We start from the raw sequence: 21,181 nt of genomic DNA, 5'->3' as shown, positions 1-21,181 counted from the left end.
CCGGCGAGATCTTAATAAATTAAGCGCACTGCCCCAAACGGCGTTTCAATTGAAACCTCCGTCCCCGTTTATTAGTTTTTCTGGCTCCTTTATTTCGATAGGTCCGTCAATTATGCTGCCTCATAAACTTAGGTGTTTGCCATACGATACTGGTCTCACCATATTTCATTTCACAATTATGTATGAGTGACTGCTCCGCGAAAACATGTTTTCTTCATTTGTGTGGCCATATTGGCCGTAGCTGCTTTACAACTCCTGAGGGTATTTTCGTTCTGTCGCTGCAACTACTAGAAAGTGCACGTTTTTTTTTTTTTCAACAGACAAGATTCGTTTTATTGAGTTAAAGCGTCATCAGTGGTCTGTAATTAAATATGTTTATAACTTGATTTGTTTTTTTTTTTTAAGATCGAAATACAGTTCGTTAAAAATATGCCGCTTTTTACTTACTGTGATTTTCACTTGGTTTCTCGCCTGCATCGAGAACTACCGTCTGCGAGCACATCTTTGTTGTTTTTCTTCGTTAGACACTGATACTTGTAGTCTAATTTCCAATTCGCAATCCATCACACTACTATACACTTATATCTACTCAACATGGCTTCCCCCTCCCCCACAAAAAAGCGTCAATATTCGTTCACTACGCTTACACAGAATATAAGTACACAGCAACATAATGAAATTGAATTACATAAATACAATGAATCAAAATACAAAAAAAGAGTATAGGTCAATGACAAACTAGTGGTAATGATATGTTGGCAATATTACAAAACAGAAACCACAATATGTACTTAGAAGTATAAAAATAAACAGAAAACAATGGTGTGCGAAAACATTTGCTGTGTAAAACGTGAGAAGTGCATAGTTCAGCAGAGCAATTAAAAATTAGACTACAGGTAATAGAGTTTAACGAAGAAAAACACCAAGGAAGTGCTATCAACCAGCACTTCTCGATGTAGGCGAGAAACCAAACGGAAATCACCGTCAGTAAAAAGCAGCATATTTTTAACCAACTGTTTTTCGATCTCAGAAACAAATCAAATTATAAATATCTTTAATTACAGACCAGTGATGATGCTTTACCTCAATAAAGGAAAACGCATATGGTGAAAAAAAACACTCATTTTCTTGTAGTTGCAACGACAGGATGAAAATAACCTCAGAAAGCTATTTTGCTTCTTTGTTTTAGCCAGATTTGTTACTGTATTCTTTGTATTAGTCCTCGACTGTTCTGAGAGTCTGCCCCACATCACACACACACAAACACACACACACACACACACACACACACACACACACACACACACACATCGCTTCGGGGGCCTAGTTCGTCAAACATTACAAAGAAGACAATCTTATTTGAAGTGAGCGAAATACTCTGGATGTCATGTTGCCGTAGAAGTCTACCGACCTTCCAGGTGACTGGATCTGTATAAGGGAGAGCAGCGGGTTTGGCTTCTCTTCCGCAATCACAGTTTCAACCTTTTACTCAGGCGTTCTAGATTTTTACTGCAACACTCTTTCAATATCGCGTTCACAGTCGCCATTCCTTCGGAACAATATTCCTAAGCGTAATTCTTCGGCGATGCTCCCCTTGTCTGGAAGTGTTCGAGGCTCGAACCATCCGGAAAACTGACAAACAAACGATGGGCCAGTAGCCCATAAAGTGGCCATTTGAAGGTAGCCTCACATTCTTTACCCCTTGTGGGGTCTGTGTTGACGCTTTTACTTGAGCGTGGCCAATAAAAAACGAAGAAATTCTACAACTAAAAAGACATGGCATTATGACCGTCTTGTAGCTGGACTTAAAACAATACAAGAACCACCTGAGCAAACTGTGGTCAACCTTCAAAGGCAATCAACGATGCAGCATTGTCGGCGCGCGGGAAAGGACTCAACTTTGCCGACTCCAACAAAATCACTACCGACTGTGGATATAAACGCAATGTGGAACAGCCCACCAAAGCTCGATGAATCAACAAGGCTGAGGGAAGACACCGTGAAATGTCCTGCGTGCTCACCAGAGCCACAACACCGAAGAGCATCGTTTCAAAGAAGGAAAGAGCGGCCATCCGCGAGTTGTGTAACGAATCAAATTTGGCCGTGCTGTCCGCTAACAAAGCGAGCTTTGCGGTGCTGCTCCTGCCTTCAGATAATTTAGATTCTCAGTGACGAAGCATACAATAGGAGAAGACACGTCAAGTCGCTTTCAGGGAATAACCATCGAACGTCTCCGCACGGCCTATGTCAAGAAACTTCGACCGCAAGCTGCTCCACCGAGACTATATGGGATGTCAAAAGTCCACAAAGAAGTCACCTCACTATTGCCTATCATTATCAATATAGGAACACAGCATACGGTTTGGCCATACGTGTGACTGCTCTCCATCTGTGGTGAAAAGCCAACATCACATCCGTAACTCCATTCATTTGTATAACACGACAGGAACTTCGCCTCAATGATAGTGGCGTGGCCCGCATCTCGTGGTCGTGCGGTAGCGTTCTCGCTTCCCACGCCTGGGTTCCCGGGTTCGATTCCCGGCGGGGTCAGGGATTTTCTCTGCCTCGTGATGGCTGGGTGTTGTGTGCTGTCCTTAGGTTAGTTAGGTTTAAGTAGTTCTAAGTTCTAGGGGACTGATGACCATAGATGTTAAGTCCCATAGTGCTCAGAGCCATTTTTTGAATGATAGTGGCCTGCTGGTGATTTTTGAAGTAGTGTCCAAGATCACAAGGAAACCATTAAGGCAGTCAATTCGAAACAACCTGAGTTTGTATTAAATTCAGCTTACTTCCTGTGCGACGGGAATTATTAAGACTACACGGACAGCCGGCCGCGGTGGTCTAGCGGTTCTAGGCGCTCAGTCCGGACTGCTACGGTCGCAGGTTCGAATCCTGCCTCGGGTATGGATGTGTGTGATGTCCTTAGGTTAGTTAGGTTTAAGTAGTTCTAAGTTCTAGGGGACTGATGACCACAGATGTTAAGTCCCATAGTGCTCAGAGCCATTTGAACCATTTGAACTACACGGACAACGTCGTCTTGGTATGTCGCCCATGAGCAGTTGTAGCGAATTTGTTCATGGAATATTTCGAGCAGAAAGCCCTGGTGCAAACCTAGTTAAAACCAATCGGTTTCTACCGTTACGTGGATGACACGTTCGTCGTTTGACCTCAGGGAAAGAGTAGCTTAGATGTATTTCTCCATCATCTTAACTTGTTCCACCTCAACAAGGTATTGGAACACACTAGAGTCTGCTGAAACCGAAACAATATGTCAAGCTTGTACCCAGTGTGTACAGAAAGACTATACACACTGATATACATCTACACGCTTCCAGTAGCTACCACAACTCCCAGCTTGAAGGGGTTTTGCGCACCCTTGTTCACAGGGCGTGACCCATCTGCAGCCAAGACGGGCCTTGCAACTGCGTTGAGGCGTCTGGAGACAACATTCCGAAGAAATGAGCAGAGTATCAAGCGGATGAGGCGCCCGTTTAGACAGGTTGTGCCTAGTCAACAACCGGAAGGAAATTGGGGCACAGATCAGTAGCGTGCATCCCGTTTGTCGGTAATACCTCCAGGAAAGTCAGCAGAATTTTGGCGCGACACAATTTCAGATGTTTATTTTTCCCACACACTAACACCTTCGTACTAATACACTCCTGGAAATTGAAATAAGAACACCGTGAATTCATTGTCCCAGGAAGGGGAAACTTTATTGACACATTCCTGGAGTCAGATACATCACATGATCACACTGACAGAACCACAGGCACATAGACACAGGCAACAGAGCATGCACAATGTCGGCACTAGTACAGTGTATATCCACCTTTCGCAGCAATGCAGGCTGCTATTCTCCCATGGAGACGATCGTAGAGATGCTGCATGTAGTCCTGTGGAACGGCTTGCCATGCCATTTCCACCTGGCGCCTCAGTTGGACCAGCGTTCGTGCTGGACGTGCAGACCGCGTGAGACGACGCTTCATCCAGTACCCCAGGAGCAACAGTGTCCCTCCTAAGTGGCGGTGCGGTCCCCTACGGCACTGCGTAGGATCCTACGGTCTTGGCGTGCATCCGTGCGTCGCTGCGGTCCGGTCCCAGGTCGACGGGCACGTGCACCTTCCGCCGACCACTGGCGACAACATCGATGTACTGTGGAGATCTCACGCCCCACGTGTTGAGCAATTCGGCGGTACGTCCACCCGGCCTCCCGCATGCCCACTATACGCCCTCGCTCAAAGTCCGTCAACTGCACATACGGTTCACGTCCACGCTGTCGCGGCATGCTACCAGTGTTAAAGACTGCGATGGAGCTCCGTATGCCACGGCAAACTGGCTGACACTGACGGCGGCGGTGCACAAATGCTGCGCAGCTAGCGCCATTCGACGGCCAATACCGCGGTTCCTGGTGTGTCCGCTGTGCCGTGCGTGTGATCATTGCTTGTACAGCCCTCTCGCAGTGTCCGGAGCAAGTATGGTGGGTCTGACACACCGGTGTCAATGTGTTCTTTTTTCCATTTCCAGGAGTGTATATTCAGAAAAGGGTGATCTAGGCCTCTGCAAACAACGGGTCTATCGAATACAATGCGGCAAGGCGTACATTGGGGAAACAGTATGCATGGTATAACAGAGGTACTATGAACACAGACGGCACAGTGAACTGCGACAGACAACTAAATCAGCAGTGGCTGGCCATAGTATAAAAATTTGTTATTTTAAATATTACAAAAAAAAGCATGATACTTAGGTAGTCTTTCTCCTTCCGAGACGCATGATCAAAGAGGATTTGAAATTAGGTCCTAGGACAGTCTAATTAACTCTTTCAGACTTGAATTTTTTCTGGAGAAAGGAAAATTTTTCTTCATGATCTAATGGTCTTAGGTGATTTTTTATGATTTTATATGCGTGATTTGTGCAAATATATGTAACCGTTTTCAATACATACTTTGAACGTCTGGATTCTTTTACAGGATAAAATAGATAATTTTGAAATATAATAAATGAACTGATAATTAAATAACTGCCATGCAAAATAACACAAATTATATTCAATTATACAGTGGGGTGAAATTAACCGACAACTTCCTTGAATTATGACGGTCACAAGCTGCTGCGCATTGCTACATTCACTTGTTAATATTTTTACATTGATGCCCAACAGGTGAGAGCACGGGTGAGTGATGAAACGACTGAGCATTCACAGATGTGTACATGGGGTTTCCATAGAGGAAAAATATTTTCGTTTGCAGTTAATGCACACTAAATAATAATGTATAGAAACGTAGCCACAGGGTCTGTAAGGGTTAACAAATTGAAAGGCCGACCATTGAGTCAGTTGTGGAACCTTGCACTGAGACGAGAAAAATCAATGCATCCCTGTACAATAAAGTTCGCATCCAGCGGTGATAGGGAAGACTGGGGGCTGCGGTTTGCATCCACCACTTCCTTCCTACGGGGCAGTGACTGCGCTTACAGTGACAACATCAAAGTGGTGGAGGGGGTAACGGTCTACATATATAGGACGCCGATCCGAACACACCAACAATCGCCAGGAATAACATGAAAATGGCAAGAAGTCTCTCTGCTGAAATATTATGGAGAACTTACGATGCGACCTGTGTGGACATCAGAGAAATCTACAAATGAACAAAAATGCAGAATAGGGGCATCCTCGAAGTGGAGCATTGTGAAATCACAGAAGATTTAAATGATTTTGTCGTTAGGAAGTTTTCCGGAGATGATTTGGAGTTCACAATGCGACACTGTGATTCGGAGATGATTGGAAGAGCATTCTGAGACCTGTGAGTGTTCATTTTGGGGTGGTTCAAGATTTGTGCAGGAGATCCTTCTGCATCTTCTTAAGTGATTCTCATTGCTGTTCTGCATAAAGCTTTCTGACATTGTCTTTTGGAGAAAAAGTCAGCATTTAACTATTCGGTTTTTAGAGTGTGATACCTGAATTCATTCTGATGTCTGTTGTCACACTGTGACATCCTCATTTTTCATTCCATGTCAGATAGTCTTTGTTGTGATGGGATTCTCGGATCTTTAAGCAGCCGACAGTTTTCCCCTTGTCTGACCTCCACTTGCAATTATAACATTGACACCGGCTCTGCAGTCTCATTACTGCAGACAATAAATGCTATTAGCGGCCGGCGAGGACAATAGTACCTCTTCGGCTACTGGGCGGAGTTCTACAGGGAAAGTGATTAGGTGGAAAATACAGAATGAGGAAGGCGTTAAGCTGGTCTGAGCGTCTCCTCTGAAGCCACGGTACACGGAGATGAAAGCTGCTGCCCGTCAACCCACTACCACGTGACACAAAGAGGAATTTAGCAGGAGATTGTCGCGTGTGCCGACATTACAGCAGCCGCCCACGCTTGCACATAACACCGCCATGTGATGAAATACAGTGGTGTCTGTATCCAGTCATAATGGCCGTGAAGTTTTTTGTACAGTCGAATAGTATATAATAATAAATCTAGTTTCTTCCTTGCGTTATTAATTTGAATTTATACGAATTCAGCAATATTTACATGCCATGATTAATTTCCATTTTGCGGCAGTAGATTGCATCCAAAAACTTGTAGAACCAAGGTGCACGTTCAGATAAGTTACGGGAATGCAGCTAGGTGACGTGTTCCACAACAGCCGATATTTCGGAGGTGCACACTCTGTCATTTTCAAGGCACAGAAGCAGCAAGGATGAGCTGATTCAACGTATTCTAGTATCGATGTTAACCCTACAAAATGTGGTGAAAGAAAGCCTAGCAAGTCGAAATTCTTATTGTGGTGTCGTCCCTATATCATATGTTCTGAAGATCAACAAGGAAAGTGTTCCTTTTAGGCAGATTATAGCTTAGGTGCTCCAACATATCGTGTAGCAACATCTTACTCCATTGAGCCCACCAGTACGTCGGCGTCACTTCCACATATTTTTTATTCTATGACCAGTACTATAAACAGACGGATAGAGTTGCGACGGGAAGCCTGTTGTCAGGTAGTATTGCCAATTTGTTTATGAAAGACTTTGAGGAAGCTGTTTTGGAGTCGACGGCATTGAAACTTGGGTGTTTCTGCAGATATGTAGACGGTATTTTTGTTGTGTAGCCTCATGGTAATGAGGATATAAGTATCTTCTTAGAAAATCTTAATTGAATCTGTGCCACACAAGCGGCTCGTAGTGAAATTGCGTGCTTATGGGAATATCGTCTCAGTTATGTGAGGGGATCTGTGATTTCCTGTCAGAGAGGTCACAGTTCGTTGTAATTGACGGAAAGTCATCGAGTAAAACAGAAGTGATTTATGGCGTTCCCCAAGGTAGTGTTGTAGGCCCTTTGCTGTTCCTTATCTATATAAACGATTTGGGAGACAATCTGAGCAGCCGTCTTAGGTTGTTTGCAGATGACGCTGTCGTTTAGCGACTAATAAAGTCATCAGAAGATCGAAACAAATTGCAAAACCATTTAGAAAAGATATCTGAATGGTGCGAAAATTGGCAGCTGACCCCAAATAACAAGGTCATCCACATGAGTGCTAAAAGGAATTCGTTAAACATCGGTTACACTATAAATCAGTCTAACCTAAAAGCCGTAAATTCAGCTAAATACCTAGGTATTACAATTACGAACAACTTAAACTGGAAGGAACACATAGAAAATGTTGTGGGGAAGGCTAAACAAAGACTGCGTTTTATTGGTAGGACGCTAGGAAAATGTAACAGATCTACTAAGGAGACTGCCTACACTACGCTTGTCCGCCCTCTTTTAGATTACTGCTGCGCGGTGTGGGATCCTTACCAGATAGGACTGACGGAGTACATCGAAAAAGTTGAAAGAAGGGCAGCACGTTTTGTACTTTCGTGAAATATGGCAGAGAGTGTCACAGAAATGATATAGGATTTGGGCTGGACATCATTAAAAGAGAAGCGTTTTTCGTTGCGACGGAAACTTCTCACGAAATTCCAATCACCAACTTTCTCCTTCGTATGCGAAAATATTTTGTTGACACCGACCTACATATGGAGAAACGATCACAACGATAAAATAAGGGAAATCAGAGCTGATACGGAAAGATGTAGGTGTTCGTTCTTTCCGCGCGCTATACGAGATTGGAATAATAGAGAATTGTGAAGGTGGTTCGATGAACCATCTGCCAGGCACTTAAATGTGATTTGCAGAGTATCCATGTAGATGTAGATCCGAATATTCGTTTCGTGGTGGAGGTGCAAAAGAATGGCTGCCTTTCGTTTCTTCATGTGTTGATAGGAAGGAAGGTTGATGGTATGTTGGGACAGGCCTTTTATATGAAGCCAACTCACACCGACTCGTATCTGCAGGCCGATGGCTGTGACCATCCGGCTCAACGCGAAGTGGTACTTCGTGCCCTGGTTCACAGGGCCCAAGTCATATCGGGTGCTGAGAGTTTGCCAGCTGAGTTAGCCAATCCTGAAGTCACACTTCGTCGGAGTGTTTATAATGAAAGACAGATCAGACGTGCGTTGCCCTATCGAGCAACCGTGCATCGGGTGTTGGTATCGAGATGGCGTCTAAGACTACGACCTTTTTGCCTTATGCGGGAAGCATTTCTACAGAATTCGTCGTATTTTGCGGAGACATGATGTGAAACTTGTTTTTAAGGCCATTTTAGGAACCGTAATGGTTGATTTATTTTGCATAAGGCGGATATCTATCGTATTCCTTGCAACTGTGGCATGTCGTTTATCGGTTGGAGTATCAGGACCGTGTAGCACCGGTGTACTAGGCGTAAGCGTCACACACGCGTAGAACAGCCGAGCAAGTCCACTACTGCAGAACACTGCCTTTGTAGCTCTCATCCTACGGAACATAACACAAAGAATCTGGCATGCATTCCAGCTATTGGGGTAGTGTCGTTAAGGAAGTAGTTGCATTGAATTAGTGAGTGACCATATAAACAGAGATGGAGGTTTCTCCTCAAATTACGGGTGTAATGCTGGTCTCTCCTCTGAAAAAAATAAATAGTAAGAATAAGAATAAGAAGGGCAATAAAAACAGAGGGACAGAGTTACTGATACCTTACTCGTTGGTTGTGTACTAATACCTCACTCGTTGGTTGTTAATATTCACTGTCGATAACGTCTGAGTCGATCATCTTTAGTTTTGTGGTGGCGTTTGTGTGTGTGTGTGTGTGTGTGTGTGTGTGTGTGTGTGTGTGTGTGTGTGTGTGCTCTGCAAACCGACGTTTCAAATTCCCTTGCACAGTGCTTCCTTGCTGCACTTGTACGACGGTGAGTCAAATGAAAACCTTAAATTTGTAATAACAAACAGAAATTTCGTGCCGTTATCCTGTAAGTTGGTAAGCGTACTAAAAACAGCGTGCAGAATGGCCTGTAGGTGGCAGCATAGTGCAGATGCACACATATCGTCGCAGTGTCAGTATAAATATGGTCGCCCCACTTGCGACTTGCACCAGGGAAGAACAGCGTGCTGTTATTCGGTTTTTGCGTAGTGAAGGTGTGAAACCTATTGAAATTCATCGACGAATGAAGGTTCAGTACGGTGATGCATGTTTGTCACAGCAGCAAATCTACGAATGGAGTAGGAAGTTCGCAAATGGTGTGACTTCAGTGGAAGATGCTCCTTGTCCAGGTCGGGCACAACGAGTTGTGACTCCACAGAACATTGCAGCAGTTGAAGCCACCGAGTGACACTTACTGACATTGCAGCATGTTTACAGATTAGTCATGTGTCAGCACACCACATTGTGCGTGATGTGCTCCAGTTTCACAAAGTGTTTGCAAGAAGGGTTCCATGGCAGCTGACTCCTGAAATGACAGAACTCCGTGTTGATGCTTATGAAGAACGTCTTCGATGCTTTGAACGAGAAGGTGATGGCTTCCTTGCAAGAATCGTTACTGGGGACGAAACCTGGGTTTCCACCAACGGCAAACGAAGAGAGCGAGGAAGGAATGGCACCATTCCTCATCACCAAAACCAAAGAAGTTCAGAACAGAACCATCAGCAGGGAAGGTTATGCTGACTCTCTTTTGGGACGAAAAAGGCGTGATTTTGGAGCATTGCATGCCTTGAGGGACCACTGTCACCAGTGCATTATATACAGATCTCCTAAAAAATCATCTGCGGCCTGCAATCAAATCAAAGCGACGTGGATTGCTGTCAGCAGGTGTTCTTTTGCAACATGACAATGCCCGTACAACAGTTGCAACAATCACAGATCTTCATTTTGAGTGTCTTCCTCATCCACCATACTCACCAGACCTTGACCCAAGTGATTTCCATATGTCTGGACGACTCAAAGACGCAATGGGAAGAAAGAAGTTCCGTTCTGATGAAGAGGTACGCCACGCGGTGCGTGGGTGGTTGCGCGGACTACCAAAAGAATTTTTTTCTAAAGGAATTCATGCACTTTGTAAGGGGTGGATGACTTGCATTGAGCGTGGAGGAGATTATGATGAAAAGTGATACAGCTTTGTACCACTTCTGCACAATAAATAATATTTATAAAATATTTAAGGTTTTCATTTGACTCACCCCCGTACCACGAAAATGACAAGGTGTTTGTCTGTCGAAAAATTTGCGGTTGTCGAAGGCGTCACATGCCTGCATTCCAGTAAGTTATTCGAACATTCTGTACCCCTGGCGAATCTCAGGTTTTACAAGGTGGATGTGTATAAGTGAGGACTATAATTATAGGATATAGGTTTCCGCCTTTTTTTGCAACCACCCTGTTTTCCTTTTTACCCAAACGTCTTTCACCACCTCTGTGCCATCATCAATGGGTTTTTGTTTATTGAAAACTGTAAAAAGTGAACATACTTTAGATTGTAACTGATGTAACAAAGAGAGGCGTAAAGAAAGTTCGAATTTCACATTTACATCATTTAATTTGCAGATGACCAGCTATCAGTGCACGACACCATACAGTGGTCATGCAAAACCATATAATGTAAAATCACGGTACGAAGCAAAACGTAAAAGAACCTTCTTTAGGCCTCACTTTGTTAGATCAGTTACTACCTAAAATATGTCTTTTTTTACAGTTTTCAATAAACAAACACCCACTGGTGATGGCACAGAGGTGCTGAAGCATCTTTGGGTAAAAAGGAAAAATCGGGGTGTAGAGTGTGTTTGCAAGAAATGGTTCAAATGGCTCTGAGCACTATGGGACATAACATCTGAGGTCATCAGTCCCCTAGAACTTAGAACTACTTAAACCTAATTAAACTAAGGACATCACACACATCCATGACCGAGGCAGGATTCCAACCTGCGACCAAAGCGGTCACTCGGTTACAGACTGAAGCGCCTAGAACCGCTCGGCCACACCAGCCGGCAGTGTGTTTGCATAAAGGCGGAACTCTATACAGGGTGGACCATTGATAGTGACCGGGCCAAATATCTCACGAAATAAGCAACAAACGAAGAAACTACAAAGAACGAAACTCGTCTAGCTTGAAGGGAGAAACCAGATGTCGCTATGGTTGGCCCGCTAGATGCCGCTGCCATAGGGCAAACGAATATCAACTGCGTTTTTTAAAATACGAACCCCCATTTTTATTACATATTCGTGTAGTACGTAAAGAAATATGAATGTTTTAGTTGGACCACTTTTTTCGCTTTGTGATTAATGGCGCTGTAACAGTCACAAACGTATGGCTCACAGTTTGGCATCACGTAACATTCCGCCAGTGTGGACGGTATTTCCTTCGTGATACATTACCCTTGTTAAAATGGACCGTTTACCAATTGCGGAAAAGGTCGATATCGTGTTGATGTATGGATATTGTGATCAAAATGCCCATCGGGCGTATGTTATGTATGCTGCTCGGTATCATGGACGACATCATCCAAGTGTCCGGACCGTTCGCCGGATAGTTACGTTATTTAAGGAAACAGGAAGTGTTCAGCCACATGTGAAACGTCAACCACGACCTGCAACAAACGATGATGCCCAAGCAGGTGTTTTAGCTGCTGTCGCGGCTAATCCGCACATCAGTAGCAGACAAATTGCGCGAGAATAGGGAATCTCAAAAACGTCGGTGTTGAGAATGCTACATCAACATCGACTGCACTCGTACCATATTTCTATGCACCAGGAATTGCGTGGCGATGACATTGAACGTCGTGTACAGTTCTGCCACTGGGCACAAGAGAAATTACGGGACGATGACAGACTTTTTGCACGCGTTCTATTTAGCGACGATGCGTCATTCACCAACAGCGTTAACGTAAACCGGCATAATATGCACTATTGGGCAACGGAAAAATCCACGATGGCTGCGACAAGTGGAACATCAGCTACCTTGGCGGGTTAATGTATGGTGCGGCATTATGGGAGGAAGGATAATTGGCCCCCATTTTATCGATATCAATCTAAATGGTGCAATGTATGCTCATTTTCTACGTAATGTTCTACCGATGTTACTACAAGATGTTTCACTGCATGACAGAATGGCGATGTACTTCCAACATGATGGATGTCGGGCACATAGCTCGCGTGCGGTTGAAGCGGTACTGAATAGCATATTTCATGACAGGTGGATTGGTCGTCGAAGCACCACACCAAGGCCCGCACGTTCACAGGATCTGACGTCCCCGGCTTTCTTTCTGTGGGGAAAGTTGAAGGATATTTGCTATCGTGATCCACCGACAACGCCTGACAACATGCGTCAGCGCATTGTCAATGCATGTGCTAACATTACGGAAGGCGAACTACTCGCTGTTGAGAGGAATGTCGTTACACATATTGCCAAATGCATTGAGGCTGACGGGCATCATTTTGAGCATTTATTGCATTACTGTGGTATTTACAAGTAATCACGCTGTAACAGCATGCGTTCTCAGAAATGATAAGTTCACAGAGGTACATATATCACATTGGAGCAACCGAAATAAAATGTTCAAACGTACCTACGTTCTGGATTTTAATTTAAGAAACCTACCTGTTACCTACTGTTCGTCTAAAATTGTGAGCCATGTGTTTGTGACTATTACAGCGCCATCTATCACAAATTGATAAAAGTGGTCCAAATAAAACATTCATATTTCTTTACGTACTACACGAATATGTAATAAAAAATGGGGTTCCTATTTAAAAAACGCAGTTGATATCCGTTTGACCTATGGCAGCGCCATCTAGCGGGCCAACCATAGCGCCATCTGGTTTCCCCCTTCAAGCTAGACGAGTTTAGTCCTTTTTAGTTTTTTCGTTTGATGCTTATTTCGTGAAACCAGTGGACCACCCTGTATACTGTAATTCAATTGCAGACACGGAAAGAAAGATAAGAGCTGTAGATCGAAAATAGAACTGTAATGCTTGCAGAATAGAATTGTAATGCTTGCAGAATACTAGAGACGGTCATTCAGCAGTGGGCGTCAGTGAAGAGCAGCAGCAGCAGCACGCCATGCTCTCCGCCTCGCCTATCGCATCCGTCTCCCCTCCCCCATGCGGATCCTGTATGATCTCATTCCGTTCCCCCACCTCCTCCTTTTCCTTGAAAGGATACGGATCCTGTACACCTCCCGCAAACTCGATCCTCACCCATCCTCTCCCACCCCGCCCACTGCCGCGCCTGTATTCCCACGTCCCATCCAGTCTCCATCTCTCCACCCTCCTTACCCTCTCCCAAGGTGGCTTCCGCCAGCTCCCACTCACTGATGATGTCCTCCTCCCCTCCATCTACCCCTCCTATCAACTTTGATCCTCCCCCCCACTTCCTGTGTCCTTTCCTTTAGGCACCCTCCCTCCCTTCTCTTTCCTTTTCCCCCATCTCCCTTCATCCGCCCCTCTTCCCCCACGCTTCCCCTCCCCCTTCCTCCCTCCCCCTATCTCCCCTGCATGGCATCTCTGCTCTCCCATCTCCCACTCCCCTTCCTCCTCCTCCTCTCTTGGCAGGTCTCCGGACTCGCACACACTCAGTGAACATTCGCGCGCCGGAGATCATCGCCATCAGTGTCTCGTGTGTGTGTGCCTTCGTTTGTGTTTAGTGTCCTTTCGCCGTCATGCCACCACTGTTCACGTGTGCCGTCGCCGTCTTCCATGTTATGTGCGCCGTGTCAACATGTGTTTCTCCTCGTCCAGCGTGAACGGCTTCATTTTTATTGTTTTTTATATCTCCATTTTTTGCCCGCCGTTTTTATTGTATTGTCTGTGTCACCTACATGTCATATTATTGTACCACTTAAGGCTGAAGAGCAGTGTAATATGCTGCTGACAGCCCGCCTGTATGAGGTGATTAAAATTACAATAAAGGAAAAAAAAAACAGCAGCAGCTGATAGGGATGATGATGATTATGATGATGATGGTCGTGATGACGAGGAGTGTGATGAGGTGAGTCACCTGTATGGCGGCGGCCCTCTTGAGCGAGACGTCCTTGTCTGCGCCGCCGGTCCCGGCGGCTGCGCCGGCGCCGAACACCCTCTGGAGGAAGAGGTTGGCCGGGCCGCAGGAGGCGGCCGGCGCGGCCCTCACGGTGACTCGCGGAGTGGGGGCGGACGTGGGCGCGGGGGCGGCCACCGGCTGCAGCGTCAGCGGCGACGCCTCGCTGTCGGGGACCCGCAGCGTGTTGCAAGAGGCCGCGTGCGCGCGGCCGCCGCGCTCCAGGCCTGCAGGCACGAGCACAGTGCTTCAGCTGGGGAACTGACACAGCAGCACACCCAGCCAGGTCCGTCACTTTCCGTAGCAGAATCTGTCTGTTCTCCTAAGGGGCGGGCATATTGCTTCTGCACAGACCGCTTACATTTACTCTTCACAGACAGTTCATGGCGTACCAGAATCATCACGCTTCCCTAACACCTATTCCATTCGTGGATGTTGTTGTGGTCTTGACTCTGAGGAGAGGTTTTATGTAGCTCTCCATGCTAGTCTATCCTGCGCAAGCATCTCTGTGTAACAACCGCCAACTACATCCACTTAGCCCTTCTTATCGGATTGGCCTTACACCTACCCCTCTCACTTTTTTCCAATACCAAACTGACAATTCCTTGATGCTGATCATCTGCTCCCTTCTTTTAGTCAAGTTGTGCTATAAATTTCTTCTGAGCTGAGTTCTTCCATTCAGCATCTCCTCACCTTTTATTCTACACGACTGGCCATTAAAATTGCTACACCACGAAGATGACGTGCTACAGACGCGAAATTTAACCGACAGGAAGAAGATGCTGTGATATGCAAATGATTAACTTTTCAGAGCATTCACACAAGGTTGGCGCCGGTAGCGACACCTACGACGTGCTGACACGAGGAAAGTTTCCACCCGATTACTCATACACAAACAGCAGTTGATCGGCGTTGCCTGTCGAAACGCTGTTGTGATGCCTCGTGTAAGGAGGAGAAATGAGTACCATCACGTTTCCGACTTTGATAAAGCCCGGATTGTAGCCTATCGCGATTGAGGTTTATCGTATCGCGACATTGGTGCTCGCGTTGGTCGAGATCCAAGGACTGTTAGCAGAATATGGAACAGGTGGGTTCAGGAGGGTAATACGGAACGCCGTGCCGGATCCCAACGGCCTCGTATCACTAGCAGTCGAGATCACAGGCATCTTATCCACATGGCTGTAACGGATCGTTCAGCCACGTCTCGATCCCTGGGTCAACAGATGGGAACGTTTGCAAGACAACAACCGTCGGTACGAACAGTTCGACGACGTTTGCAGCAGCATGGACTATCAGCTCGGAGACCATGGCTGCGGTTACCCTTGACGCTGCATCACAGGCAGGAGCGCCTTCGATGGTGTACTCAACGACGAACCTGGGTGCACGAATGGCAAAACGTCATTTTTTCGGATGAATCCAGTTTCTCTTTACAGCATCATGATGGTCGCATCCGTGTTTGGCGACATCGCGGTGAACGCCCATTGGAAGCGTGTATTCGTCATCGCCATACTGGTGGATCACCTGTCGTGATGGTATGGGGTGCCATTGATTACACGTCTCGGTCACCTCTTGTTCGTGTTGACGTCACTTTGAACAGTGGACGTTACATTTCAGATGTGTTACGACCCGTGGCTCTACCCTTCATTCTATCCCTGCGAAACCCTACATTTCAGCAGGATAATGCACGACCGCAAGTTGCAGGTCCTGTACGGGCCTTTCTGGATACAGAAAATGTTCGACTGCTGCCCTGGTCAGAACATTCTTCAGATATCTCACCGACTGAAAACGTCTGGTCAATGGTGGCCGAGCAACTGGTTCGTCACAATACGCCAGTCACTACTCTTGATGAACTGTGGTATAGTGTTGAAGCTGTATGGGCAGCTGTACCAGTACACGCCATCCAAGCTCTGTTTGACTCAATGCCCAGGCGTATCAAGGCCGTTATTACGGCCAGAGGCGGTTGTTCTGGGTACTGATTTCTCAGGATCTATGCACCCAAACTGCGTGAAAATGTAATCACATGTCAGTTCTAGTATGATATATTTGTTCAATGAATACCCGTTTATCATCTGCATTTCTTCTTGGTGTAGTAATTTTAATGGCCAGTACTGTATGTACTTATGTAACTTCATCATCCTTCTATACTACCACACAAGGTTGTATTCTCTTCTTCTCTGAACAGTTTATCGTCCACTTCCCACTTACATACAAGGCTACGATCCAAACACTTTAAAAATTACATTGATATTAGGTGTTATCAGATTTCTCTTTTCCAGAAATGGTTGCTATTTCCAGTCTGTACTCTTCGGCTCTTATCAGTAATTTTGCTGCCCAAGTAGCTGAACTCGTCTGGTACTGTTAATGTCTCGTTTACTGGCATCACAATATTTAATTCGACTACGTTTCATTACCGTTCTTTCACTTTTGTTAATATTTATCTTATGGTCTCTTTTCTAGGTATCACCCATTCCTTTCAACTGCTCTTTTAAGTCCTTCGCTGTCTCTGACAGAGTTACAATATCGGCAAACTTTATAATTTTTATTTCTTCTCCCTAAATTAGAATTCTCTTTCCAACTTTCTCCTTAGTTTCCTCAAGTGATTGTTCCATGTACAGACTGAATAACGTCAAGCTACAACCGTGTCTCACTCCCATCTTAAATAGCGGCTCCGCTTTCACGTCCTCTAACTCTTCCAACTGTCTCTTGCTGCTACCTTCGTAATTCGAAACTGTTTAGCCCGGCAGACAGTGTCAAAAGCAGCCTCTAAATCTAAAAACGCTATAAACTTAAGTGTGCCGTTCTTTATCGGAGGATTAGTACTGTCTCGCGTGTTCCTCTGTTTCTCTGGAAACCAAACCCGAAGTTTCTAGCATTTTTTCCAGTCTTCTGTAAATAATTCGTGTCAATGTTTTCAACTACGAGTTAACATACCTTTCAGCACCTGTCTTCTTTGAAACTGGATGGTATTTTGTAACGTAGATTTCCAGTGCCCTTCGGCCTCTTAGTGGAATGTGCCGTATCCTTTATGTACGTGTTACACTTTCCCACGTGCGGCTGAAGCAGAAAGCCCAAGTCTTTCGTAGGTTTTCTAAATGTTCCTTTTGAGAGACGTGGTAACAACCGACACACGTAGATCCCAACTGTCAGATTATCACCAGAGCCAGAAGAGGGGAATGGTTAATATACCCTCTGTTGCTCGCAAGGCGAATATGTAACCCGCAGCAATCCAGACATGATATGCAGCACCTGGAAAGTGTACTGAGGTGGAATAGGTATTCCACCAGCTGCAGAAGAAGAAGCGGCACGAAATCTAACACTCGGCTGGAAGAAGAAATGTCGGGTACGGCCTTTCTTCCAGACACCCACAGTGTGATGGAGAGAATTGGCTATACGTTACGCAAACACATCATAATGATCATAATGGCGATTTACAAAGCAACCACGAAGCTCAAAGAGTGTGTCAGATCAGCGTAGGAGGAAAGAAACCCACTCTTAGTGTCGGAAATATACTGCATACCTTGACATGTGAAAAGTCTATGCGGGAAATAATGGACGAGTCGGTTCCAGAATTATCGAACGTAATCGTCATTACAAGTTGAGACAGATGGAGAAATCGGCGGTGTAATAAAATTCGACGACACAGAGATTCTTGCTGTGCCGAAGAGCTTCACACCCGCTTGTTGATGGAAGCCGTAGAAATCCGTAAGCACGCGCTTACGAGTAGTTTCAACAAGAAAGAACAAAGCCTCAACCTAACGGATGAATGATTCCCGTGATAGAACGAACGATCGTTGCAGGTAGCAACGGCAGGACCACACAAGCAATAACAAGGGAAAGACGCTGGGACTTTGGTGCGACATCTACTTATAATCTCCGGATGTGGGTTCGACTAGAGTCTCCACTAGCATTTGAGGGTGAAGCTTTGACAATACCAGCCCCTTGTGCTGGCCAAATGTCAGGAAAATCGTTAAACAAACGTCGGCTGAAGAACCCGATACAGAATCCAATATGTTATACGTCTCCCTCTACTTCGTAACAAGTTTCTAACGATGTAACCTTCGTATAGGCAACTATCTCATCTGCAAACAGCTTCAAAAGTCTACATACTAGTAGATAAGTCGTCAGGTCATTTATATTGACGTGAACAACATTAGTCAACCTTGAGGTACCACAAACGCTGTCCGCACTTCTAATGATACGCGGAGTCATGTTCTGTAAGTCTTAAAATCAGTCACATATTTGTTTATATTTTGCAAAATACATATTTCTTGTGTGGAAGATATTTTTGCAAAAACCTGATGAGATGTTTCCAGTCTAATAGATTCTGCACACCAACTTCAATAGTCGTTCGGTTGTTACTCCCCCCCCCCCCCCCCCCCTCAAAAGGGTTTAGATATTCCAATGTAATGTTATCTGTCTGTTTTGTCTTGTCTGATCACAGATTTTCCAAAGCTCTGTTAAAACTCCGATACTAGATAGACGTCTTCAATGTACTCTTTCCATCAGTCCGCTCTCTCCTTTGCATTTAAAAATGGAATTCCCATTTCAGTTTTAATTCTGATGCCCTTGCTTATATCATTCTGTTTCTTTCCTGAATGGTGTTGTACTTTGTTGTTTCGTCCATCAGTTATAGTATTTCTTATGCTACACAAGGTTTCTTTGCTATTACGATCGATGTACGTACATTTGTTTGTCCAAAACCTATAGCTGCCCATTTCAGAGATGTCCAGCCTTCTTTAACTGAACGGTCTACGAAGGTATTTATTATTGCAGTATCTACATTCTTAGAGAACTTCAAATGCCTCTCACCATTCCGCACTGTTTCAGTACTCCACTTCTTTCTACATTCATACTTCTGTTCGATTCTCTGAAACTTCAATCTGCTGTTCATCATCACTAAATCGTGATTTGAGTTATCTGATCCTGTGTACGCTTTACAATCGAGTGTCTGATATCCGAATGTCTGTCTAACCATAATAAAATACAAATGGAATCTTCCCGTGGCTCCAGCCCTTTTACCAACCAACCTTCTCCCCCAATGATTTTTGAACAGAATATTATATTCGCTATTCGAGCTGAAATTTTCTGCAGAATTTAGTCTTCCCCATCTCTCGCTCGTAGCACCAAGCCCATATTTTCTCAGTATTGTATCTTCTATTCCTTCCCGTACTGCTTTATTCCAGTCCGCTATAATTTTAGATTGCGTTGAATTACTCGTTCATCATCTTCAGCAGTTTCTCTATTTCTTCATTTAATGCTTGCGGCATATATGCCGGAACTGTTGTTGTCAGCTTTGGTTTGCTTTCTGTTCTGACAACAACTATCATCGAACTGCTCACAGTAACTAACTCTCTGCCCTACCTTCCTGTTCGTGAAGAATCCAGTTCCGCTATATCATTTCTACCGTTGTTGATATTACACTATACTTGTCTGCCCAGAAATCCTTATTTCCATTTCAATTCACTGACCTCCGCTACATCAAAACTGAGCCTTTCCACTTATCTTTCAAGATTTTCTAACTTCCCTATTACGTTCAAACTCACGACGATATTCCTCGCTACGACTCATAGAGCTTTGGTTATTCACTCTCTCCTCTTTGGCACTCCCCCCCCCCCCCCCCCCAGGAGATCCAAATGGAAAGGCGGCTAGTCCACATGTGGATACACATTATGTTTTTCGATTCAGTGACTTCTGCAACTTCATGCTGATTCTTCATCCTTTTAGAGGCAATTCCACCGTCCCCCTCCCCTTAGGGCAAGAGGTGCCCTGAAACTGCTCACACTCCCTTCCACTTTTACAACGTCGACGGCAGAACTGCACCAGACTCTATGGCCTCCTATTAAAATAACGTACTCTAAAGCAAATACACAAAAAACGTAAAAGGTAAAAAAGCCTACATACGTATACGTTCTACTTCCAGTTACACTCTACTCAGTAACGCTTTGCACCATTTACCCGAGGTACCAGTCAGATATGCTAGTATATCAGTTACGGTCGAATATACAGATGCAGAAGATGAGAGGGCTGGTAGGGTGGGACATAACATGCATATTTGACATAGGAACCCATGTCCGGATCCCTGAGCATACGGCCATAGGCACGATGAACAGCGTCGCGTGTCATGCTAGCAGGCCTGCAGGGCAATGTTTTTAATGTACTTGTGGCATCAAGGCGAATCAGAATTCGGGGTAAAGTTTTATCATCTTTATTTGAAAACAGTTACAAAAACTGCTCAAAATTACGCCCTCCTGCTTGTATGCACGCTGTGCAACGACGCTTGAGTGACTGTCGACTCTTTCAAGCACTCCTGGAAAAGTGGAAAATGCATTGGAAGCTGCCATACTGCGCGCTGTTAGCTCTTCACCAGTCTCAATGGGTGTTTCACAGACAACAGATTTCAGGTGGCCCCAGAAGAAAATAATTAATAGGCGTGAAATCGGAGGAACGTTGAGGCCGTACCACCGGCTGACAACGCACAAGCCAGGTTTCATCCAAATGCATTCACACTGCATATGCGAAGTGCGCAAATGCTCCGTTGTATTGCTACCACATTCACTGTCGCACATTGAGAGGAACGTGTTCCAACAACTCTGGCACAGTGTCTCGTAAAAAGATCAAGTATCTGTTCGCGTTCAGTCGCTGGGGGAACATACATGGACGGACAAGATTATCGCCTACCTAGCTTGCCCAAATGTTGACACTGAAGTGATTTCGGTGATCCTGAACAAAGGTAGCGTGCGGATTTTTCCATGCTCACATGTGTTGGTTGTGGCTGTTGAACATACCCTCTCGTGTAAAGGA

The 21,181-nt window shown here is 45.0% G+C and overlaps 1 protein-coding gene across 1 annotated transcript in view; it reads right to left on the bottom strand.

Moving 5' to 3' along the window:
• LOC126141559 (uncharacterized) overlaps positions 1 to 21,181 on the bottom strand; it is a 447,793-nt gene that overhangs the window by 45,178 nt on the left and 381,434 nt on the right. Inside the window, exon 7 of the mRNA XM_049915262.1 lies at positions 14,342 to 14,607. Coding sequence (XP_049771219.1) covers positions 14,342 to 14,607 — 266 coding nt within the window. The remainder of the gene's footprint in view (positions 1 to 14,341; positions 14,608 to 21,181) is intronic.

The sequence above is a fragment of the Schistocerca cancellata genome, chromosome 1, assembly GCF_023864275.1.
Source record: "Schistocerca cancellata isolate TAMUIC-IGC-003103 chromosome 1, iqSchCanc2.1, whole genome shotgun sequence".
Lineage (NCBI taxonomy): Eukaryota > Metazoa > Arthropoda > Insecta > Orthoptera > Acrididae > Schistocerca > Schistocerca cancellata.
This window is presented reverse-complemented; position numbering and strand designations above follow the sequence as displayed.